A 22,408-nucleotide genomic window follows, 5' to 3' on the forward strand; every position below is an offset into this window, starting at 1 on the left:
TGGTCAGTGGGGGTTGAATCAGAGGAGAGAACTGATGCAAAAGGGCTTTCTCTAATAACTTTTAGAAATAATTGTTTCTTTAATGTTTATTTACTTGACTGTGCTGGGCCTTAGTTACAGCACACAGGATCTTTAATTGCGGCATGTGAATTTTTAGTTGTGGCACGCGGGATCTAGTTCTCTGACCAGCCATCAAACCTGGGCCCCCTGTACTGGGAACAGAGTCATAGCCACTGGCCACCCGGGAAATCCCAAAAGGGTTTTCCATACCACAAAACAGTGTCAGTGGCTCTAAGATTTCGGTTTTTATAAATAATATTTTCAAATAGGAGATTTGGTATGGGTTGACAAGCAAGAATGCTGAAAAAAAATAATTTGCAGACTACCACTATCATTTCATAAAATAGAAGACATTTTAACCTTTCAAAATCTACTAAGGAAAGCTCGAGATAGTTCTTTCAGGAAAGGAGAAATAACATCTTACTCAAAGTTACACACAATGAACACCTTTAATTTTCTCATTTCACCCCAGAGATGTGAAAAGTTGGTCAAAGTCCAGCACTGGTCACTGGACCAAGATGTGGGGTAGAAAAAAATTTAAGCCGTTTTGTATACTTTTCAAAATGTTCTAAAATGTTAGCTAGACTTACTGTGATCATTTTACAATGTGTACAAATATTGAATCATTCGGTTGTACATCTGAAATAGTATGTTATTTTTCAATTGTACCTCAAAAAAGTTTTCTGATTTTAAAAAAAGATACTCTAAGCCTCATTTTAGAAAACACTTAAATAAGTCAGCTCATGAAAAAACTATGAAAGTGTTCAATTGTGAATTACCACTGTAAAAGAAAAACTTTATTTTTTACTGTGATAATAGATTAAGTGATTAATAGAATGAAAATTATTAACAATTTTCTGAACTCGAGAATGAATGAAATGCTGCTGGAAAGCATAGTTCTGGTTGGGGATGGATGAGAAGGGAAGGCTTCTAGAACCTTCTGTTCCTGCCCCACAATGCCCACAACAGAGCCTGGTGCAAACTGAGCCTGGCAAACTGAGCAAGAAACAGTGTCTCCCCCAGGTCCTGGTCCCCAGGATCTGTTCAGTGGCTGGCAACCCAGCCACCCTCCTCCACCCACCCTGTGAAGTCTCGTCTCTTCCCGCCCAGGGGAGAGGGGACGCTTGGCCCAGGAACAAGCTGTCAACACAGGACTCTGGGGTAATGACAGGAGCCAGCCTCTCTCCCTGGGCTGGAGGAAGGAGGCAGACAAACACCAAAGGTTGATGGCCTTGTCCCTGTTGCCACTCCTGGTTACAGTCAATCTGGTCAATGTTTTTATGGGAGTGAGATTTCCAGAATTCCAGTTCCAGCTCTTCTACAAACTTGGACAAATCTCTTCCCTCCTCTGGGCTCCCGCTTTCTCCTTTGCAGAGGAAGTGGAGGTGTGAGGCGTTCTTACTTTCACTCAACAATGCCCACGGTATTCAAACTCCGAGTGTTTGATCTCAGCTCTTCTCAACTGCGCTGAGAGATAAGGGTTATTACGAGGGAGGAGACTGGAGCTCAGGGAGGTAAGACACAGTCAAATGCGGCCTGGATGTCAAAATCAGCATGAGAACCAGGTCTCAGAAGAGTAGAGACCAGAACAGTATTGTTAAAAACTCAGGGATTCTAGGGACTTCCCTGGTTGCCCAGTGGTTAAGACTCCATGCTTCCAATGCAGGGGGCATGGGTTTCATCCCTTGTTGGAGAACTAAGATCCGACATGCCACACAACACAGCAAAGGAAAAGGAAAAAAAAAAAGAAAAAACTCTTGGATTCTAAAATCACCCAGATTTGGATTCAAACCTTAAATTTAACACTGTGTGACCACACTGCCTCTCCAAGCCTTGATTTCCTCACAAGGTTATTTTAAGGATTAGCTAAGATAAAGCACCTATAACTCCATAATTCTAACAGCTCAAACATGGCATGATGACTTTTATCACTTTATATCTGAAAAAGCATGGCAGGATCTAAGACCACAGTGCTTTGCTAGACTGCTTAGGCTGCCATTGGCCTCAGGTTGCCTGAAAAAAGATCATAAAGCTCATGATAAACTTCTCCCAAACAACCACCATGGAAGGTGAAAAACTCTTCTCCACTAACAGCTTCCAGACCTTAGGCAGGACACGGCCTCGTGCTTGAGTCTCCAGATCCTGACAGCACCTCTGCCCCCAGGATAACCATCCAGAATCAAGGCATTCAAGACTCATCTTAGGACATCCCTGGGGGTCCAGGTCCCTGCAATGTGGGGATGTGGGACACCCCAGCTGGAGAGCTCAAGCCCATAATGATTCCACAGGCCACACCTAGGGCCCAACTCCACAGAATAAATAACTATTTGAAAAATAAAATAAATATTTTTAAATAATTAAAAAAGACTCATTATAATAGTCCTCATGCTACTGTTCTCTCTATTAACATTTAAATATTGATAAACATCTTTTTCCAAATATAGGGGTAATAAAGAATACACATTTATTCACTTTTGGAATTTATATATATTCTCTTACATCTCATTTTTTAAAATATAAGCATTTACTACATGGCATTAAATATTTTATAATTAATTTTAATGACTTCAGTATGATGAATTTAATCATTTAATCAATAATCTACTGTTGAATGGACTTCCCTGGTGGCCCAGACGATAAAGAATTTGTTTGCAATGTAGGAGACCTGGGTTTGATCCCTGAGTAGGGAAGATCCCCTGGAGAAGGGCATGGCAACCCAATCCGTACTCTTGCCTGGAGAATCTCATGGACAGAGGAGCCTGTGGAGTCTGTGGGGTTGCAAAGAGTTGGACACGACTGAGTGACTTACACTTTCACTTTCCACTGTTGAATATTTACATTATTTTCATTTTTAAATTTTCAAATCATGCCTTAGGGAACATAATGATTGTAAGACTTTTACACATCTAAAGTTACTGTCTCTACACTTCAAAAAGGCTCTACCAATTAACTAACCTACTAGTAGCATACAGAAGGCCAGTTTTACTGCAACTCTGCCAACATGGACTAGTGTCTTTTTTTTTTTTAATGTTGATCAATTTGCTAGGCCAAAACCAAACCAAAAACAACCTACTGTACTCCTGGCCCCAACACGCACAACCATGTGTTCAACACGATCCCAAATTGCTCAAGACCATCCCAGCATGACATATGGTCGATAATTTCTCAGGCCTCCAGGCCCAGCTCATATATAATTTCTACTTGGTCTCTCCCCAGGGCTGAGTTAGTTCCTATCAGCAGGCCGGTTCAAACACCCATGCGATTAGTTCCCCAGTTACCCGTGCTTCTGTTAATCCAAGGGGGCTCCTTGAGGACAGGGACCAATTTTGAAACTGACTTTGGATTTGATGCCTGTTGTGATGCCCAGACAGTATTTCTAGGGATTTTGAGGCCTAATAGAAGGTCTCCTGTTTCAGGACTATCTGAAGCACTTGCTTAACACAGCTCCCAGGCCCAGCTCTGGACCTACAGAATCGGAGGGTGTATGTGCGGTCTGGGAAGCTCCGATCTACCACCCCATCCAGGTGATTCTGAGGCTCCTGAAGACACATAGCCAGGACTGAGCAGGAATCAATAAGCAACTACTGCATGGAAAATTCCCACGGCGGGGCCTTGGCTGCTTTCTCCTCAGAGGTCATGGAGCAGAGTTCACTCTACAGTGGGCAGGGACGGGAGCTGGGAAGGGGTCACAAGGATTTCCCCTGCCAAAAGCAGAGTGGGGCAGGCCTCAGGCTGGGAGGGTCATCCAGCTGAGCTCTGGAAGAGGGCTGGAGGCTTCCTGTGTCAATGGAAACTTGGGAGAAGAACACTATGAGGTGGCTGCTAGCAGCACAGAATGGACCTGGGAGGAGGGGAAGGCCAGCACACCCAGGTCTCAGCTTCACTGTGTGACTTTAGGAAAGTGCTGTCCCCTCTCTGGACCCTCTTTGATGGGTCAGGGTTGGAACAGAGGTTCTTCTCACTCCTTATGGGCTCCAGGGCAGCCCTTTGACCAGGAGGGCTGGAAACAGGGCCTCTCCGTCTTGGGAACATGCACAGTTCTGGGGCCCAGCTCCTTGCTAAGGACCAGAGCCCTGCTCTGGGGTCAACCGGAGGTAAACCTGGTCTGTGGCAGAACATGGTTTCAAACACAGAGTCCAGGCAGAGCAAAAGGACAGCACCCAGAGCGGCAGGGAAGAGCAGCAAGCTTGGACTGGTCCTGGCAAGACCCCCTCAACCTTGCTTGCGTTTTGGAGGGTAAATTAACAGGAGGGACTAGTAAAGGTTGATAAATTAAAATCGTGAAATAAATAAAAATAAAATAAATAAAAACGTGAAAAACAAAGACTCTGGACTCTGGCTCCAAATCTCTGCAGGACCACCATGAGGTAAAGGCTGCTAGTGTGTGGCCCACAACCTCAGAGACAGGATGGTGACCAAGGACTAGAGGTTTTAAGAAGCTTTAGTGCAACATGAAGGATCTCAGAATGGTCCCAGAGATAGGCTGCTGTCTTGGAGGGTGGAGTGGGCTGGCAGTAGTGAGCTCTCCATCACTGGTAGCATGCAAGAAGCAAACTTCATTTTGCAGGTTGGACTGACTGATCTCAGAGGTCCCTAAACTCCAACAATCCAATTCTGTAAGATATCCTTGATGTTTAAGAAGTAAATATCTCTGTTAAACAAAGTGTTTAGCTAGTGCAGATGGTATGAAAGACCCACCAATAGTATCAGAGTCTCAGTGGGCTCTGCTGAGTATTATTCAAGTTGAATTCAGGGTGAACTTTCATAGTCTTATACTAAAGCGTCAGGAACAGACTCCTCAACTTCCCTCAAACTTGAGCTGGGAATTTCTTACACCATGAAAGACTGAGGAAGGCAGAAGCAACTTGGATAGAAGCTGCCCAGCTATTCTCTCCCTCAGGGATCCTACCAGGATGGAAGTCGAACCCTGAGGATGGCACAGCCTTTCCTGAAGACACTTGGTCTCACCTTGCTTTAGGGACGATCATGCCATCCTTTTCATGGCCCTTCAGGCATTGTGCATTTCTGACTGAGTGGTGTGATTTATGGCCTCATTATCCCTGACTAGCTTAGAGAATTTAGTAATCAAAGGACCCTTGAGAGTTCACCAAGCTCCTCCACTGTCCCCATAAACTGCAGACCTGGATTCCCTTGGCCGTGTAGTTCTGTCCAGCTCCTTGGCTGTGGAAGGCTTACTGGGACCCAGAAGATAGGGTTGGAAGGGATCCTGGAAACAGCTTATCCAATCCCCACCTTCTATTTCCAGATGGAAAAACTGAGGCCCAGAGGTGGAGTGGGCAGGGCCTGTCAGAGGGGCCACAAACCAGGATCAGAGCCTCCTGGGAGTCCAGACTCAAGCCAGAGCCCTTCCCTTTCCTTCGTGCATATGCCAGATTGATCCAAGTAATCCAACATTTAGGGAATTCTGAGCCTCAAGGGACTCAGGTCACACTCCTTTGCAACATCAGAGCTGCCTTTCCGGTGTCAGGACTCGTGCATGGGTGGGGCCCTGGTTTCGGGATCTGAACAACCACAGGCAGAGCCCATTGGCTGAGGGTAGAGGCAGGAAGGAGGTGGGGGCGGAGACCCAAGGGGCTCCCTCCAGGGCCTGGGGTGGAGGAAAGGCGGGGCCTAAATGTTCAGAGCTGTTGAGAAATGTTAGCCTTCACACCCAGACTACAGAGGCTCAGAGGTAAGAATACCACAATCACTGGCCTCAGCTTCCGCATCTCTAAGATGGGCAGAAGTATTTTGCCAAGTAATGCCTGAACGTGATTTTATTTTCACGCAGCCAGGACAGCTAAAGATTTACTTTGACTTGTTCATTTTACACATTACAGTGTCAAGCATCACCCAGTACCTGCCTGGGACACACCAACGTGACCACACCACCCAATGAAAGGCAGGAGCAACCGCAGGTTCTTCCCAGCTGTGTCAGGAGGCCCTGCCTATTCTCCAAACACCTGCAATGCCCCCAGAACACCCAGAGTCAGGGGCGGATGTGGTCTCCATCCCTCCTATCTGACCAGGCGATGAAAGGTCTCAGGGGAGGACAGAACCACTTCCCCCCAAGCACCTGCTGAGACCGCCCACGCCAGACAGTGAGCGCAGGGCCCAGCCCCTCCTGCACGGATGAGAGGCTGAGGCCTAGGGAAGGGTTTCCAATACACCATAGCCCTTCCTTCCTCCCTACAGCCCACCTTCTCCTGTCCTGTATCAGCCTCGCATGGGTCTGCCTCCTCTGATCTCCTGGGAGGGGCCAGAGCTGGCAGAAGCACTCAGCAGCATTTCTGGCATTTGGGTCAGCCGATCAGGGAGAAGGACCCTGAATTAGCAGGACAGAAAGTGGTGTTAGTAGCCACCACGGGAGAAGAGACAGGCTGAGGACGCAGACACACGGCCGGATATCCGCCTGTCTCACCAACCCAATGGGAAACCCCGCAGTGTGAGTCCAGAGTCAGGGCCCTGACTTGCTACTTGCTTGCTGTGTGACCTTGGGGGAGCACCCTCCCCTCTCTGGGCTTCTGTTTCCTCCTCTCTCTGGCATGGAGTTGGGCAATGGGATACATCATGGCCCTTCTAGCCTTGATATGCTATGGACGCAAAAGAAGCGGCAGAGTGAGTTCATTCTGACACCTCACCCTCCATCAGTCCTGTCATGCTTGCTGGTTCCCAGCACAGCAGGGCTGGTGGCTGCACACACTCAGCGGTCAGCCCCCTCATGCAGAGGGCTTCTCTGCAGGACAAGGCAGGAGGGGTACTTGCTCAGGAGGGCCTGCGGGGGGAGTGTCCTGAACCCTTCAGACCACCCTCTGTTCTTGAGCAGCCCCTTGTAGGGAAGCTGTAAAAGGGGGGACTGGAGTGCCTAGAGAAGAGGAGGACATAGCCCAGCAGCCACCACGCAAAGTACAGGCGGCAAGCGCCCTGCCTCAGAACTGCCAGCAGAGAAAGAGGCATCCATTAGTGAGGACGACGGCCCCTGCAGGGTGCTTGGGGCAGGGTCACTTAGAACAAGGAAACACTGGAAACCAGCCTCACATCTACAATGGGGCATTGGCTCCATACACTAACATATCCATACATGACACTATGCAAGGCCACTCATCTGTTTAAAAAAACAAAGTAGGTATTTATCAACAAAGGTGGAAAGTTGTTTGGTAGAATATCAATAGCAAAATAAACGATTTCTATGGTACAAACATGCAGAGGAAAAACTACCTAGAAAAGCACACACCAAGGGCAGTCAGTCATCATCTCTGGAGAAAAGACTAGAATTACTGTGGTCAAGGAGGGGGAGCTTCAGTTTTGCCCAAGTTCTTAGAATTTTTAAAACAACGGAGTATTCAAGTTTGACTCATGTACAAAGAAATGAACAGCAGACAGAATCAATACCTCTCTTGGAACCTAAAAGCAGCCAAGGGGGTCATTTTACAGGTGTGGAGGTCAAGGCCTGGGTAGCAATCACACAGCAAGTTAGTGAACCAGGAAGGACTAGGATCCACTCTTGACCCCCGGCCCAGTGGTCTTTCCCCTGCAGATGCTGCAGCTGGTCTGAAAGCACTGGGGCCGTGTCCAAGCACCTCCTTGTGTGCCGTGCTCCCTACTTTGCTGCCAAAGAAGAGGCACTGGGTCTCCCCTGCCCATTTCAACCGGTGGCCAGGTCAGGGAGGGGTTAGAGAGGGTGGGGAATTAATAAAATATATACATCTCCTAGGGCTGCTGTAACAAATTGCCATGCAGTTGGTGACTCGAAACAACGGAAATTTCTTCTCTTCCAGTTCTGGAGGCGAGAAGTCCAGAGTCAAGGTGTCAGGTGGATTGGGTCAGTCTGGAGGCTCTGAGGGAATTTCTGCTCCATCCGTCCTTCCTAGCTTCTGGTGGTCGCAGCAACCCTTGGCGTCCCCTGGCTTGCAGACGCATCACTACCATCTCTGCTTCTGTCAGCACATGGCCTTCTCCCGTGCTTCTCTGTCCACATTCCCTTCCTCTCACAAGGACATCAGTCCTTGGACTAAAGCCCACCATCCCCCAGTATGACCTCATCTTGACGGATTACATCTGCAAAAGCCCTGTTTCTAATAAGGTCATACTCACAGGCCCTGGGTGTACATGAGTTGGGTGGGGGGACACTATTTAGCCCACTACAGGTAACTTTTCTGATGTCACAGCTGTTTCCTCAAGGAGGGGGTAGAGTGCACAGGGTGGAGGAGGAACGACAAAGTTCGTTGTACACTCTGAAAAAGAACTTCACTCCCAGGGGGGAAGGAGAATTGGAAGTAGGCCAGTCTGTACATCGCTTATCTGGGGAGAAAGCATGGGATGTGGGATGTGTGGGATAGATGTATTATGAGGCGTTTGGCCTAGATGTTCTGGAAGATTCAGTCTTGAAAATAAAGTGACACAAGATAAATGATTTTTAGGGATTCATATTTACCTGGTGAGAGAAGTCACATGGCTTGTCTGCAGGTGATGGAGAGATTTAGATGTATCTATGCTAAAGATGGATGGATTTTTCTCATTTTCTCTTGCTCGTTCTCTCTGCCTGCGGTGGAGTCCTGGTTGGTCCCTCTGTCAGACCTATATATGTCACAGCACATATGTATGAAAGCTTGTATTGGCTTTAACTGGGATGAGAGGACATTATATTGTGGGTTGGGCAAAAACCAGGGCTTCCCTGGTGGCTCAGTTAGTAAAGAATCTGCCTGCAATGAGGGAGACCTGGGTTCAATTCTTGGGCTGGGAAGATCCCCTGGAGAAGGGGAAGTCTACCCACTCCAGTATTCTAGCCTGGAGAATTCCATGGACTGTATAGCCCATGGGGTAACAAAGAGTTGGATACGACTGAGCGACTTTCACTTCACTTCATACCTAGATAAAGGTCTAAATTACTGAAGCTACATAAAAGATCATGGCATCTGGTCCCATCACTTCATAGCAAATAGATGGGAAAACAGTGGAAACAGTGACAGACTCTATTTTTTTGGGCTCCAAAGTCACTGCAGATGGTGATTGCAACCATGAAATTGAAAGACGTTTGCTCCTTGGAAGAAAAGCTATGACCAACCTAGACAGCGTATTAGAAAGCAGAGACATTACTTTGCCAACAAAGGTCCATCTAGTCAAAGCTATGGTTTTCCCAGTAGTCATGTATGGATGTGAGAGTTGGACTATAAAGAAAGCTGAGCACCGAAGAATCGATGCTTCTGAACTGTGGTGTTGGAAAAGACTCTTGAGAGTCCCTTGGACTGCAAGGAGTCATTCCTAAAGGAAATCAGTCCTGAATATTCATTGGAAGGACTGATGTTGAAGCTGAAACTCCAATATTTTGGCCACCTGATGCAAAGAGCTGACTCATTTGAAAAGACCCCAATGCTGGGAAAGATTGATGGCGGGAGAAGGGGATGACAGAGGATGAGATGGTTGGATGGCATCACCAACTCAATGGACATGAGTTTGAGTAAGCTCCGGGAGTTGGTGATGGACAGGGAGGCCTGGCATGCTGCAGTCCATGGTGTCACAAAGAGTTGGACACAATTGAGCGACTGAACTGAGCTGGGCAAAACTCACTAGCTCAGAAGACACATACACACCAGTGTCCCCACAGTGTCTGGGACAGGGGGGCTCAGTGCCTTGCAAAGGCCATTTTCTTTCACAGACCCTATGTCTAAAATGAGTTAAAAATTCAAGTTTGCCCTACTCCTACGGATCAGGTGTCAGGGACCCTGCATCTTGTGTATCCCAGTCACCCTGATACAAGTGTTTGGCCCCCACCCACCTTCAGAACCCAGCCAAGATGCCATCTCTTCTCTGGAGGCCTTCCCTCCCCCCACCTCTTCCCTCCAACCAAAAGGCACACTCTCCCAGGATTAGGATGATAACACAAGGATGCTCATGAATAACAAGGGTAGGAGTGGAGAGTGTAAATAACCAAGTGTCCAAACTGGTTAAAAAAGCCACAGAACATCCACAGAACCTTAGATGGCCATTAAAAATCACATTTCCACAGACTTTTAACATGCGAGACTGCCCCCAGCAAAATATTAGGTATAGGATTGGTCATAAAGTTTGTTCAGGTTTCTCTGTAAGATGTTACAAACTTTTTAGTCACCCCAATAACTATTAATACAATATAATCGTTTAAAATATATCCCTAGTTCTACAAAAATAGTCACACTCACATATAGCATACTAGTGAGGAAAAACAGAAGAAAAATGACACTAAAGTGTACATAGAGGTGATCTCTTCATGGTGGGGTTAAAAACTATTTTAAAATTTCTTTATATTTTACCAAATTTTAAATTTTGCCTCAAACATTATGAATAATCACAATAATTAGGTGTCGAGTGGAATCTTAGTACTTCCTACTCCGAGGTTCGCAACACCTCTTCTATTCCTCCCCGCCCCCCTTCTATTTCTGTCGCAATCACATCTGACCTCTGCTTGAACTCCTCCAGGATGGGGAACTCACTACCCTTCTTCCTGGTGAGTAGAATCTGGCTCCCCTTAGCTTCCCCTCACTGGCCACAATCTGCATTCTGGGGTCAACAGAGAACCAGGTTGCACTCCATGCTGCTTGACAACACTTCAGAGGCTGGAAGGCAGTGGCCAGGCTCCAGACTTTATCTTCGCAACCCCAAACGGCCTTCCAAGTACATTCATGGCCGCCTTCTCCCGCATCCCTGTTTGCTTTCCTTGGGTCCAATCCAGGTGGTGATGTCCCTCACCTACATTCCCTGCTAACCAGTCAGTGTACCAGGGACTCTACCACATGCATTCTTTCATCTAATCTCAGAACCCCATGACTCAGGAGCTACATCACGTCTATTTTACAGATGAGGAAATCGAGGCATGGAAAACCCAAATTCCTTCCAGGGTCACTTAATGGGTCCACGATGGTGCCAGGACTGAAGTGGCACCTGGCCCAGAGTCTGGAGAGCAGAGTTAATAAATGAATGTGCTCAGGCGCTCAGTTGTGTCCAACTCTTGGCAATCCTATGGACTGTAGCCCCCCAGGCTCCTCTGTCCTCTGGATTTTTCAGGCAAGAATACTGGAGCGGGGTGCCATTTCCTCCTCCAGGGGATCTTCCTGACCCAGGGATTGGACCTGCTTCTCTGCACTGGCAGGCGTTCTTTACCACTGAGCCACCAGGGATGCTCCAATAAATGAATACGTGGACTCAGTGCTAAAGCCCAGGCCCTTAGTGTCCACGGTTTTGTTTTGGAATTAGTTGTGCCCATGCCAAACTTCCATGTCTTTCACTTCTGTATCTCTGCCTCTTTTACCTGGCCTGCTGCCTGGAAGCACTCATGAAGGGATACTGACCCCAGAGAACCTGTTGCCCGAGGCCCCGCTTTGGAGCAGTACTGAGCCCAGGTCTCAGGTGTGGTGCTCAGGGCTGTGGCATGGGGGCCAGAGCCAAAGCTCTGAACCCTGGGCCACACGAGGCACATTCAGAGGGTTGACCATGAGGCGCTAGGTCTCCCTTCCCACCTTGGCCCAGATGGGGCTGGTAACTTTTGGGGGATGGAAGGGCCCTAAAAACCCCCATGTCATCCTATAGGCAAGTCCACGGAGGGCTTGTTTCCTTGGCCACGCCCTCTCTGTCTGGCCTTCTCCCACATCCTCCTGACATGGCCACAACAGCCATAGTCTTTGTTAAAAAGGGTTTAGGAAGGACCACATCACACAGATGATTCTTCAGTATCTACACCCAACCTGCTAGGGATCTCCACTCATTTTTTCACCAGGATTTCAACTTGTCACCAAAAGTCCCAGTAACACTTGGCCCCAGGTCAGGCCTCTCAGTGGGGTCTAGGACAGCTGGCCAGCTAAGGCTACTGGCACTGCCAACCACAGGACTCAGCAAACCCTTAGGGCCTGGCCCCTGGGAGGGACCTTGAGAAGTCCTAGTGGTCAAGCCCCTATCCCTAGCCGGGCAAGTCCCCCCTGAAAGCCCTGGCCTCATTCCTCACGGCTGGCCACTCCCACTCTCCGCAACCAGCACCATCACTCTGCTTCTTCAGCTCAGCCTCCACTCAGGCTGTCCTCTCTGCCTCAACTGGGTCATTCCTACCAAACCTTCATCACCCAGCCAAGGCATGCCCAGCCCTCAGCCAAGAGGCCATCCTGTGTCTCTCAAGGATAGATGAGATACTCCTGCTGCACACTGGGTTAACTTCTAGTCCAGCTCTGATGTGGCCCTCATTCACACTCAAATATTTAGGAGGCACCAGCTCTGGGCTCTGTGCAAGGCAGTAAGTACCAACGGGGAGGGCAGAAAAACCAGGCTCCATTACATGGTTTGGCTACCAACCTACTGAATGACATCACTCCTCCCTGAACCTCAGTCTCCTCATCTATAAAGTGGAGAAGATCCCACAGCTCAGCCTGGCTTCCAGGCTTTAGTGAGGTTGGCAGGATGTGAAAGTACCCTGTAAACTGCCATTCAGGGTGAGTCATTGTTGTCGTGACTTGAGCCTCCGGGGGTCTGAGCTCATTTTTGTACATCCCATCCTCAGAGGTTTCCTCTCTCCTAGGGGGCTGACAACCTGCTGGGGGTGAGCTTGGACGTTCAGGCCTTTTAGGGGTTGTCACCTGGATGAGAAACCAGGCAGAAGCATAGCACAGAGGGATGGAAACTACCATGAACTTTAAACAAAATCAGCTTATAAATCCTGCCACTCAGGGGCAGGAGCCTGGCACTGCCGGGGCAGAAAGGCAAGCCAGGCTGCTCTGAGGCAACAGGGCAAAGGCTTTAATGCCAAAGGGCTTTGGAATCAACAAGAAGCCACTGGAAGCACTGAGTAGAGGCAGAGACAAAGGACACAGGGCTTGGGGACTGGGAATTTGGGTTCTGCTCTAAGTTGTTCTCTGACCTCAGTCAAGACCCTTCCCTCTCCAGGCTTTAACCTCCCAGCTGCATGTTGCATGCATCAGCACAGGTGGTACCCAAGGTCCTTTCCCTCTGGGATAGTCTCTGCTGACTGTACTTGCCCTTCCTTCACAGCTTGGGACAGGGGGTCCAGTTCAGGCTGTGCCAGGGATGGACAGGGACAGCTGGCAAGGCTCTCAGACAGGCAGGGGAATCCTTACTCACTGTGGGCTCCTTTCCCAGACTACCGAAGAGTCAAGGCCTGGAACAGGGCTACTCCAGTCTCTTCCCGCCACCGAGTAGATGGAATTCACCCTTGGCAGACTTTGCAAGCTGAGTGGTTAACACAGGTGCAGAGAACACAGGCTCTCTGACTCCTAGAAATCATCCTGCTCAAAGCCCTCCCTGTCCATATAGAGGGAGAAACTGAGGCACAGAGAGCACTATGGGCATGTTTGTGGCAGAGCCAGGATTAACACTGAGAATCAATCACCAGCTTTGTTATAAGTCTCAGGCAGGTCTCAGGTGTATCTGTTCATCATCCCATCAGCCAGACTTCTGCTTCCACGGATGGAGGCAAGCCTCAGTTTCCCTCTTGGAGCCAGGAATACAGAAGGGCTTCTGGGTCAGAGCTCCATGAGGTATTTTGAATTGGGAATTAAGGAGGAGCAAGGATAAGGGGGAAGGTACTGTACTTGGGACAAAAGTCCTTCTCCCTGGACTAGGCACAGAGCAGAAATAGAATCATCCAGGTTCGGGACAGTACGGCATGCTCAACAGGCAGAAAAGCTTGGGCTCAGGCGCAAGCAAAGCAGCAGAGGCTCAAGTTCAGTGAAAAATTACTGAATAGTGTCACAGTGTGGGGCCTCTCAGGGCCTCAGGGGACTGATCTTCAAGTTCCTAGGACCACCTCTTCCCACCTGACTGGAGTAGGAAGAAGGCTCAGGACTCGAGGGTCCACCCTTCCCTCTCTGTGCCTCAGGTTGTCCTCTGGCTCCAGGCTCTGACCTTCTGGGCTTGTCAGAACCCAAGGGGCAGCTGGTCCCACTGCTAGAAACCCGAGTAGTGTCTCCTGGGCCCTAACCCAGCTCGGAGGCCCCTTGGGGGAGCGACAGGAAGGGAGGGAAGGGCAGCAGAAGGCCGCAAATCTCCTCCCTGGTCGGCCCCTCCCAGCTCCCCCGCGGACAGCCCACATGCACCGGCTCTAGGGCCTGAAGAGGCTCTAGGCCAGCGCTTCTCAAACTTTAAAGTGTATTGTAGTCACCTGGGCATCTTATTAAAAGACAAGTTCTATTTTAGCACGTCGGGAACACAGCCCGAGATTCTGCAAGTCCTAGGTGATGCCGATGATGTAAATCTGTGGGCCATTCTGCCGCGCAAGTAGCGGCCCTAGAGAGAATCTGCCTCTTAATGGTAGGAAAGCCAAAGGCCCAGAGAGGTCAAGCACACGTCCATGGCCACACAGCGAGCAGCGCCTGACCAACGGAAAAGGGCACCTGCTGCAGCTGCTGCTAGACAGTTCCCACCTCCGCCAGCTGGGATCAGTTGCCTGTCCCGGCCCTGGGGCTGTGTTTGTAAACTCGGCTGCCCCGCGTGGCTCAGCCCTGGATCAGGAAGAGAGAGCTGCCCGACCAAGCCTTACCCGCCTCCCTGCCTGCCGGCCTCTAAGTGTTCACCGCCGGGCATCCCCAGTACACCCGGGGCGCCCTGGGTCCCCAGCGGCGGAGCGGTTCCGCACCCGCCTTCCTTTCCGAAGGCAAACTTCTCCGCCGGCGCCCTTTACCTTTTTGGGGGGTTTGCAGCAGCTCAGTCTGCTGTGTCCGCAGCCCATCCTCCTCCGGGGGCTCCCGGACTCCGCCTCCCAACTCTGGGGCCCCCGGAGAACCCTGCCGTCCAAGCCCCGCTGCCCGCTTGGCGCCCGCCGGCCGGGGCAGCCGGCGAGACCCTGAAACTGAACCTGGAAGCGCAGACTTGAGCCGGAGCTGGGGCGGCCGTGTGCCGTAAATCCCCGAAAAGCAGGGCCTCAGGGAAGCCCGTGGGGCTCGCTGCGCTGCCGCCTGACAGGTGATCAGAAACTTAGTAAATGACAGAAACTCGGGTCAGGGCCGAAAAGGTCCCAATGAACAATGGCTTTCTTTCCAGACTCGCAGCAGAGAAAAGGCTAGGAAAAAAATTACAACAACTATTTAGTAAACACAACAACTATCATTTATCAAGAGTTGTTTCTGTCCTGGCTTCCTTGCACATATTATTTCTGTTTCTTGCCATCTCCTTGCCACAGAGGTATTATTAGTTCCTCCACTTTACACGTGAGGAAAACGAGGCTCAGCTATGTGATCTGCTTACACTCCCCTAGCTAGTCAGAACCAAAGCCCAGATAAAAACCAGTTCTAACTCCAGAACCTAAGCTTTCAGCCATTTCCCTACAAATACATAATAATGTGAAAATTAATTATAATGATCTTTCACTCTGGGTCCCTAACTCTTTCCAGCTCACACTCATCTGTAATATTCTACTGTATCCATTTTGAATAGAGGTTACCAATCAAAACAACTCTGTGAGGTAGATAGGCAGATGCAGGGAGAATAAGGGACATACAATGTCAGAACCTAGGAAAAAGAACTTCTGTTTACCCTTGCTTTGTTATTAGCTGAGGTTTCTGGGAGTGGCAATGCAGGGCAACTTTGAAAGTCAGTGTGAGTGTGTATGTTAGAAAATGATACACAGCCCACAGACACTTGGAAAGATGTGTTGATGAAAGGGACTTACAGTCGGGAATGGAAAAAGAACGTGAGGCCCCAAAAGAACTTCCCCTCCAGAGTAGACCAATCACAGTAGGTTCCAAGAAAGGAAACTGAGGACACAGGTTATGTTAGGTCCTTGGAAAGAAGAATAATAGAAGATGGTGATTCACAAAGTGTGGCCCCCAAGTCAACAGCATCAGCACTACCAGAGATCTTAGTGAGAAACACAAATGCTCGGGACTTCCCAGTGGTCCAGTGGCTAAGACTCCACGCTCCCAGTGCAGGGGGCTCTGGTTTGATCCCTGTTCAGGGAACTAGATCCCACATGCCAAAACTAAGAGTTTGCATGCTGCGACTAAAGATCCTGTGAGCCGCAGCTGACTGCAGCTAAATAAATAAATAGAAATAAATATTTACAAAAAGAAATACAAAAGCTCAGACCCCACCCAGACCTACATATCCTGAACCTGAGATGGGGCTCAGCAACCTCTAGGTTCGCAAGCCCTCCCGGTGATTCTGAGCCATGCTCAAGTGTGAGAACCACTGCTGTAGAACATGCTGAACAGGTAATGAGGAAAGAGTGTCTACTTAAATTATCAGTGACTGTGAAGCAATGCTCCTGATTTACTAAAAATCCAAACCAACAAACCAGCAAAAGACTAGAACAATCTAAATATCCAAGAAAAGGAGCTTGATTAATAAATTATGATATATCCATGAAGATAGAATATCATGTAACCTGCTAACATACTGATAAGGATAAAGTTTTAAAATGTCATACAATGTAAAAAATTCATTCTTATTAAAAAAAAAAATTGGACTTCTGTGGTGGTCTAGTGCCAATCAATGCAGGGGACACGCTTCGATCCCTGGTTGAAGATTCCACATGTCGCAGGCAACTACGCTGGCGAGTCGAGACTACTGAGCCACACACGGCAACCACTGAAGACTGCAAGCCCTAAAGCCCCACTCTGCAACAAGAGAAGCGGCCGCAAAGAGAAGCCCACACACTGCAACTAGAGAAAGCCCATGGGCAGCAACTAAGACCCAGTGCAGCCAAAAATGAATAAATAAATCTATATATACTTAAAAAGTGTTAATAGTGATTACCTCTAGATGAGGGTGAGATTTTGATTACTCGTTTTTTTACATTAAAAAAAATGAGTACGTACTTGCTATAATAAAAAAAATTTATTGTGATAAGAAAAAGTTTTCTAAAAACTATGTTTTTGAACCCAGGCATGAGATTGAGACTAGTTTTCCACCAGCAAGTGGTAAGTATAAATATGTGACATCTCAAAAAAACAGACAATGATTCTGGATGAACTAGGTAGAAAAACCACGTAAAGGGTCAACAGGGCCAAAAATGTGTAGGGAGATCCTAACTGGCAATGCCCTGAGTGATCCTGAGCCTCTTGTTTCTCCTTTGGGAGAGTTTCCCGTCTGAACATCAAACAATTGAGCTTTCTAAAATGGGTCTCCAATTTTAATATCAGGAGTTGAAATCAATAACTTGGGCTGGGGGGGTAGGAGCCAGGAAGGCAAATTCTGTTTCTGAAGCCTCTGTTCTCAGGAGCTCTTGCCTCCAGCTTCTTTAAACTTCTTGGGAGACCAGGTTCAGATTTCCCACTTTCACACAACCAGCTTTTTGGCTACAAGCTTTGAAGTTTCCGCTTGAGAAAGAAGCCCTAAGTATTTTTTTTTCCCCCTTAGGAATTTGAGTTTGAATAAGCTGCTAATGAGATTTTTAGAAGTTGTTGAGCCAGTCAGGTTAGGTTAGGTTTTGCTGCCGTGATGAAAAACATACAAGTTTCAGCAGCTTATCATAAGTGAAGTGGAGTTTTGCTCATACCATGTGAGGCCAGTATGCGGAGGCTGAGGGCTGTGCTTCACAGAGACATTCGACAGCATCCCAGGATGCAGCCATCCCCACACCAGGGCTGCACGGTTTTTCAGGTCAGGAGGAGGCAGTATATGGAGAGTGGTGCTGGGGTCTGAGCGACACACATTAAGTCCACTCGCATTTTATTGGCTAAAGCAAGTCACACGGCCATGGGTAACTTCAAGGGGATGGAAACGTGTAATGTGTGCCCCGAGGGAGAGGAGAACCAGAAATACTGGTGAACAGCAGATATGTCTATCATAGACAGCAGTCAACAAGTAAATACTATGATGTGCCCATTTCTTGGGCAAGCTCATCTTGGTCTGCTCAGGATTTCCCACTTGTAGCTCTCAAAGTCCCACAACCCAGGAAACTCAGTACTAGGTACCCTGGAATGGTTGGTCACCCTATAGCAAGGCATAGAGAAGACTCAGTTTTTGTCTTGAATTAGTTATAACCTATTTTCTTGGTATTAGACCTATACATAGTAAAAGATGGAAAATATAAAAACAGGTTATAAAGCAAATGTAAAGTTGCATAATCCACATGGGCAATGTTAGAATTATAAGGAGATAAGAGACCATGGTGGATGGGGATGGGGAAGGGGCATTTCCTGGAGAAACACTAAAGCCAAAGGGCTTTCATGGCAAAAGGAATCCTAGAGTCTCAGGTTGAGATGGAATCTGATGCTTTGCTTTCATTGCTTGCAACTCAGATAAATCTTTTTTTATAATTTCTCTTCTATAATTACCCTTCTGACTGTGTTTGTGAAGTCTATGTTAAAGTACTTCCAGTGATTACCTATTTTCCATATCTAGGGGGAAGAGGAGAAGCAAGAAGGAGTAAATACAAGAGGGAGGATTAGCTTATAGTCTTTGGGAACATGAATAGAATTTGTATCCTACCATTGTGTGAGAATTGTATAATTCTTAATTATGATGAATTGGTTCACAGTGCTTTTCAGGTCTACTATGTCCGTCTACTTTCCTGTATATTCATTCTATTAATTTTTCAGAGTTTGATATCGAAACTCTAACTAAAAATCTTATTTTATCTACTTTAAAATAACTGTAATATACAGTGGAACTATAAATAACTCTGTTCTGCATTTTCCATATCTCCTGTAAATGTGTTGTCATACTTTCATAATTTAAAAAATAAAAAAGAGAGAGGGAAAAAAGGGGGAGGATCAAGAGCATGGGTCAAGTCAGGATAAATGTGGAGGCTGGGGAGCTGGGGAAGGAGGAATGTGTTGGTGACTAACTTGGTGTAAAGAAACAAAAGCTGAGACTGGAGTGAACAATTTTGGGGAAAGACTGGAAAGACCGATATGGGACTTATCTTGAACATCTTTCATATGAAAATTACAATATACTCACACATAACAAGTTTTGCCTAGAATTTCAGGAAGCTCAGGGCTCCCTGCAGCCCACACACAGTGGGGCTGTGTGTGGATACTGGGTTAAGTACCTCTCAATGCAGTGATCGCTAACCACATTCTAGCCCTGAAAGTTTTCTCTGTGTGGGTTCCGACTGGGCCCAGTAGTTTCCCAAACATGTTGTCTGCTGGGAGTGACTTTCTTCACCATCTGTCTGTGTGGTTATCATTCTACCTGCACAGCAGCAAGCAGCTCAAATCCCTTCTTCTTCCCAAAGCCCTACAGCTCCTGCCCTACAACTCTCTTGTTTGTGTGCTTTGTGAGTCCTCCCTAAGGGACTACAGGTCACACAGCTCTGCCTCCTCCCTCCTCACACCCCCTGCTCCTTAGTAGGTTGTGGCAGAGACTTCCAGTCACCTTACTCAACTTCCATTCTTCCTCCTCCCTTAGTGACGGAATCCTGATATTCTCTGGGTCAGCGGTATGCTGGGAGAACACGTTACTTACTCAGCTAGTCAGTGATAGGTAAGGGGACATTACTGGTTGGAGCTTCCAGGAAAACATGTCATAGAAGAATGACTCAGCTGGGAGCAGGACTCCCCTTTCCTTGCCCCTGCTTTTCCTGCTTGGAATACAGACATGATGGCTGAATTACAGAAGCCATTTTATTACCCTGAGCAAAAAGGTGGAAGGAGCCTTGATCTCTGAATTGATGCAGCCTCAGGGCCAGCTTTGATCAATTTCTTCCTAATATTACCACATAATAGAATAAATAAAATATTTGTTTAAGCTACTGCCACTGAGATTCTGCAGTAGAATGCCATTTCTAATCAGTTCATAAGTCACTAATTAAAGTTTGTTATATTTAATTTAATTAGAATAGTTTACTCTTAGAGATACTGCATGTACCCCAGCTTCAGTTCGAGGGGCAGAACAGGAGGACCTGCTGAAAAGGTATCCTGGATCTGCCAGACTATTGACAGAAATGTTAGTTTTGACAGCTTCCTCTTGGAAATATATATAAGAGAAATAAATGAGAGGGGTCCTAAAATTGTTGAATTCTTAGGCTTCCATTGGAGTGTTTCTCAAGGCGTGGGCAGATTCGTGTGCTACAGAATCATCTGGATCCTTTTGCTATCTATTCAGTCAGGCTCTGCAGGGCTGAGTCTGAGGCATTTTCACACTAAAATTTGAACCTGATTGCTCCAATGGTTGTGGTGGGTCATCTCTCCAGGGAATTGAATTGCTACATTAATCATATTGAGTTGGGTTGAACTGAATTAATGGGGAGTTCCTTGGAAAGGAGAAGTGAGCCTGAGTAATGATAATTAGCAAGAAGCCATCCCTGCCTATTTTCCCAGAAGACCAGTGGTTTGGGACTTGGGGCTGCCTTGGGAGAGGCAACAAGATTCACTTTACCATTTCCTTTAAACCAAGAATGATTTCATGCCACAATCATCGTTTAGGGGCTTCCCTGGTGGCTCAGTGGTAAAGAATCCGCCTGCCAATGCAAGAGAAGCAAGTTCGACCCCTGGGGTGGGAAGATGCCCTGGAGAAGGAAATGGCAACCCATTCCAGTATTCTTGCCTGGAAAATCCTATGGGTAGAGGAGCCTGAACAGTCCACGGGGTTTGCAAATGATTGGACATGACTTCGTAACTAAACAACAGCAATCATCATTGGTTGCTGCTTTCTCTGTTTGATGCAGTTTGGATGGAGGTCCTCAAGGGGCCTCAAGGGGCTTCTTTGGTGATGCAGAGTAGGAGGGTAGAGAGCATCGCCAAGGGAATCCAGGGAAAATTATTAATAGACGTTACCTCTTTAAGTGCTTTCTAGGGTCTGCAGGCTGCTAGTAATGAACAGTAGCAACCCCCCCCCCTTTTTTTTTTAACATCAGTGGTTCTCAAATGTGGTCTGGGGATCAGAAGCATCAGCATTTCTTGGGAAATGGTTAGAAATGCAAATTTTGGGGCTCTGACCCAGACCAGCTGCCTCAGAAATTCTGGGTGGGGGACCCAGGAATCTGTGTTCTATGAATCCTCCAGATAATTCTGATGTGTGCTTATGTTTGAACTGCTTTCAACCTTATGTCTTCCTGACATCCATTTTTTAATGGGCACAGAGACGAGAGACTGAGTGGGGTCCAGGGCTGAGTCCACGAGTGGTGCCCCGTTTTCCATATTTTCTCATCTATGTCACCTGCTATGTAATCAAAATTTAAGCAATCCTTTTCTAACAGATAACTTGCCCTAAATCCCTCCTTCCTGGAAAATCTGTTTCCTGCCCTGATGCCTCCTTCCTTGCTCAACTCCAATGGGAGCATCTTCCCCACAGGGAACTAACAGGAGCAAGAATTGGAAGATGGTGAAGCAGGGACTGTTTTCTGAGTCAAAAATTGGAACACATGATTTAGCAAAGGAATTTGTGACATGTACATTTTGTATTTACCTGATTCTATTCATTTACTCTTTGCCAACATACTGGAATTTCTAGGGCATCCAAACAGTTTATGGGGACAAGGAGGCAGAATATTTTGTAAGCAGGAGTAACCCAGAACATATGAGAGGTATGATCCAGCTCCAAGGCTTAAAACCTGTCTACGAGACTGGGAAGGTACATAAATGAGGAGAGGCATAAGACAGGGAGGGGGCGTATATCAGGGACCACATACTCCTCTAAAAGAAGCACAAGTGGATGTGTTGGGATGGATGGTGTTAGAAGGAAATGAAATCCCAAGCTGGCCTGACCTTCCTTTTCAAGAGAAACTAGAAATCTTGGGGGATTTTTAAAATCTGGTTTTTCTTTCCTCTCTCTCACACACACACCATCAGGCAAACTAAAGAAAATATTTTCAGGCGGTTACATCTCTTCTAGTCTAGGTAGGCAGATAATGCAACAAGGGGTATGGAAAAATACCATGGAAGCAAAAGGAGTAGCCAACACTATCTGGGAGGAAAAGGAAGGGCAGGCTTCCCCAGGGATGTCATATTTGACCTGAGCTATGTAGACTAAGCACGGATTCTTCTTATCAAAAAAGTGGGGAGGAAGTATAGCTCTGTGAGGACATGGCTGCGTTAACTGACCTTATTGTGCTGATATTTCTGCAATCTAGCCTGGTAGGCTGTGGTCCATGGGGTCGCGAAGAGTCTGACACGACTGAGCGACTTCACATTCACTTTTCACTTTCACGCACTGGAGAAGGAAATGGCAACCCACTCCAGTGTTCTTGGCTGGAGAATCCCAGGGGCGGTGGAGCCTGGTGGGCTGCCGTCTATGGGGTCGTACAGAGTCGGACACGACTGAAGCGACTTAGCAGCAGCAGCAGCATACATATATAAAATGAAAAGAAAGTGGGGAAGAACATGTGTGTCCAGTGCACAGAGCTGGGTGGGTTTTCAGAGGAGCTCAGCTGCTTTGCGTGTGCCCGGCGAGAGCAAGAAGTGTGGGGGACGGAGAGAGACCAGAGAAC

General features: G+C 47.5%; 1 protein-coding gene across 1 annotated transcript in view; it reads right to left on the reverse strand.

Moving 5' to 3' along the window:
• CCDC69 (coiled-coil domain containing 69) overlaps positions 1-14,873 on the reverse strand; it is a 35,432-nt gene extending 20,559 nt beyond the window's left edge. The window contains 1 exon segment of the mRNA NM_001206624.1: positions 14,717-14,873. Coding sequence (NP_001193553.1) covers positions 14,717-14,764 — 48 coding nt within the window. The 5' untranslated portion in view covers positions 14,765-14,873.
• Positions 14,874-22,408: the final 7,535 nt, after the last annotated feature.

The sequence above is a fragment of the Bos taurus genome, chromosome 7 (assembly GCF_002263795.3).
Source record: "Bos taurus isolate L1 Dominette 01449 registration number 42190680 breed Hereford chromosome 7, ARS-UCD2.0, whole genome shotgun sequence".
Lineage (NCBI taxonomy): Eukaryota > Metazoa > Chordata > Mammalia > Artiodactyla > Bovidae > Bos > Bos taurus.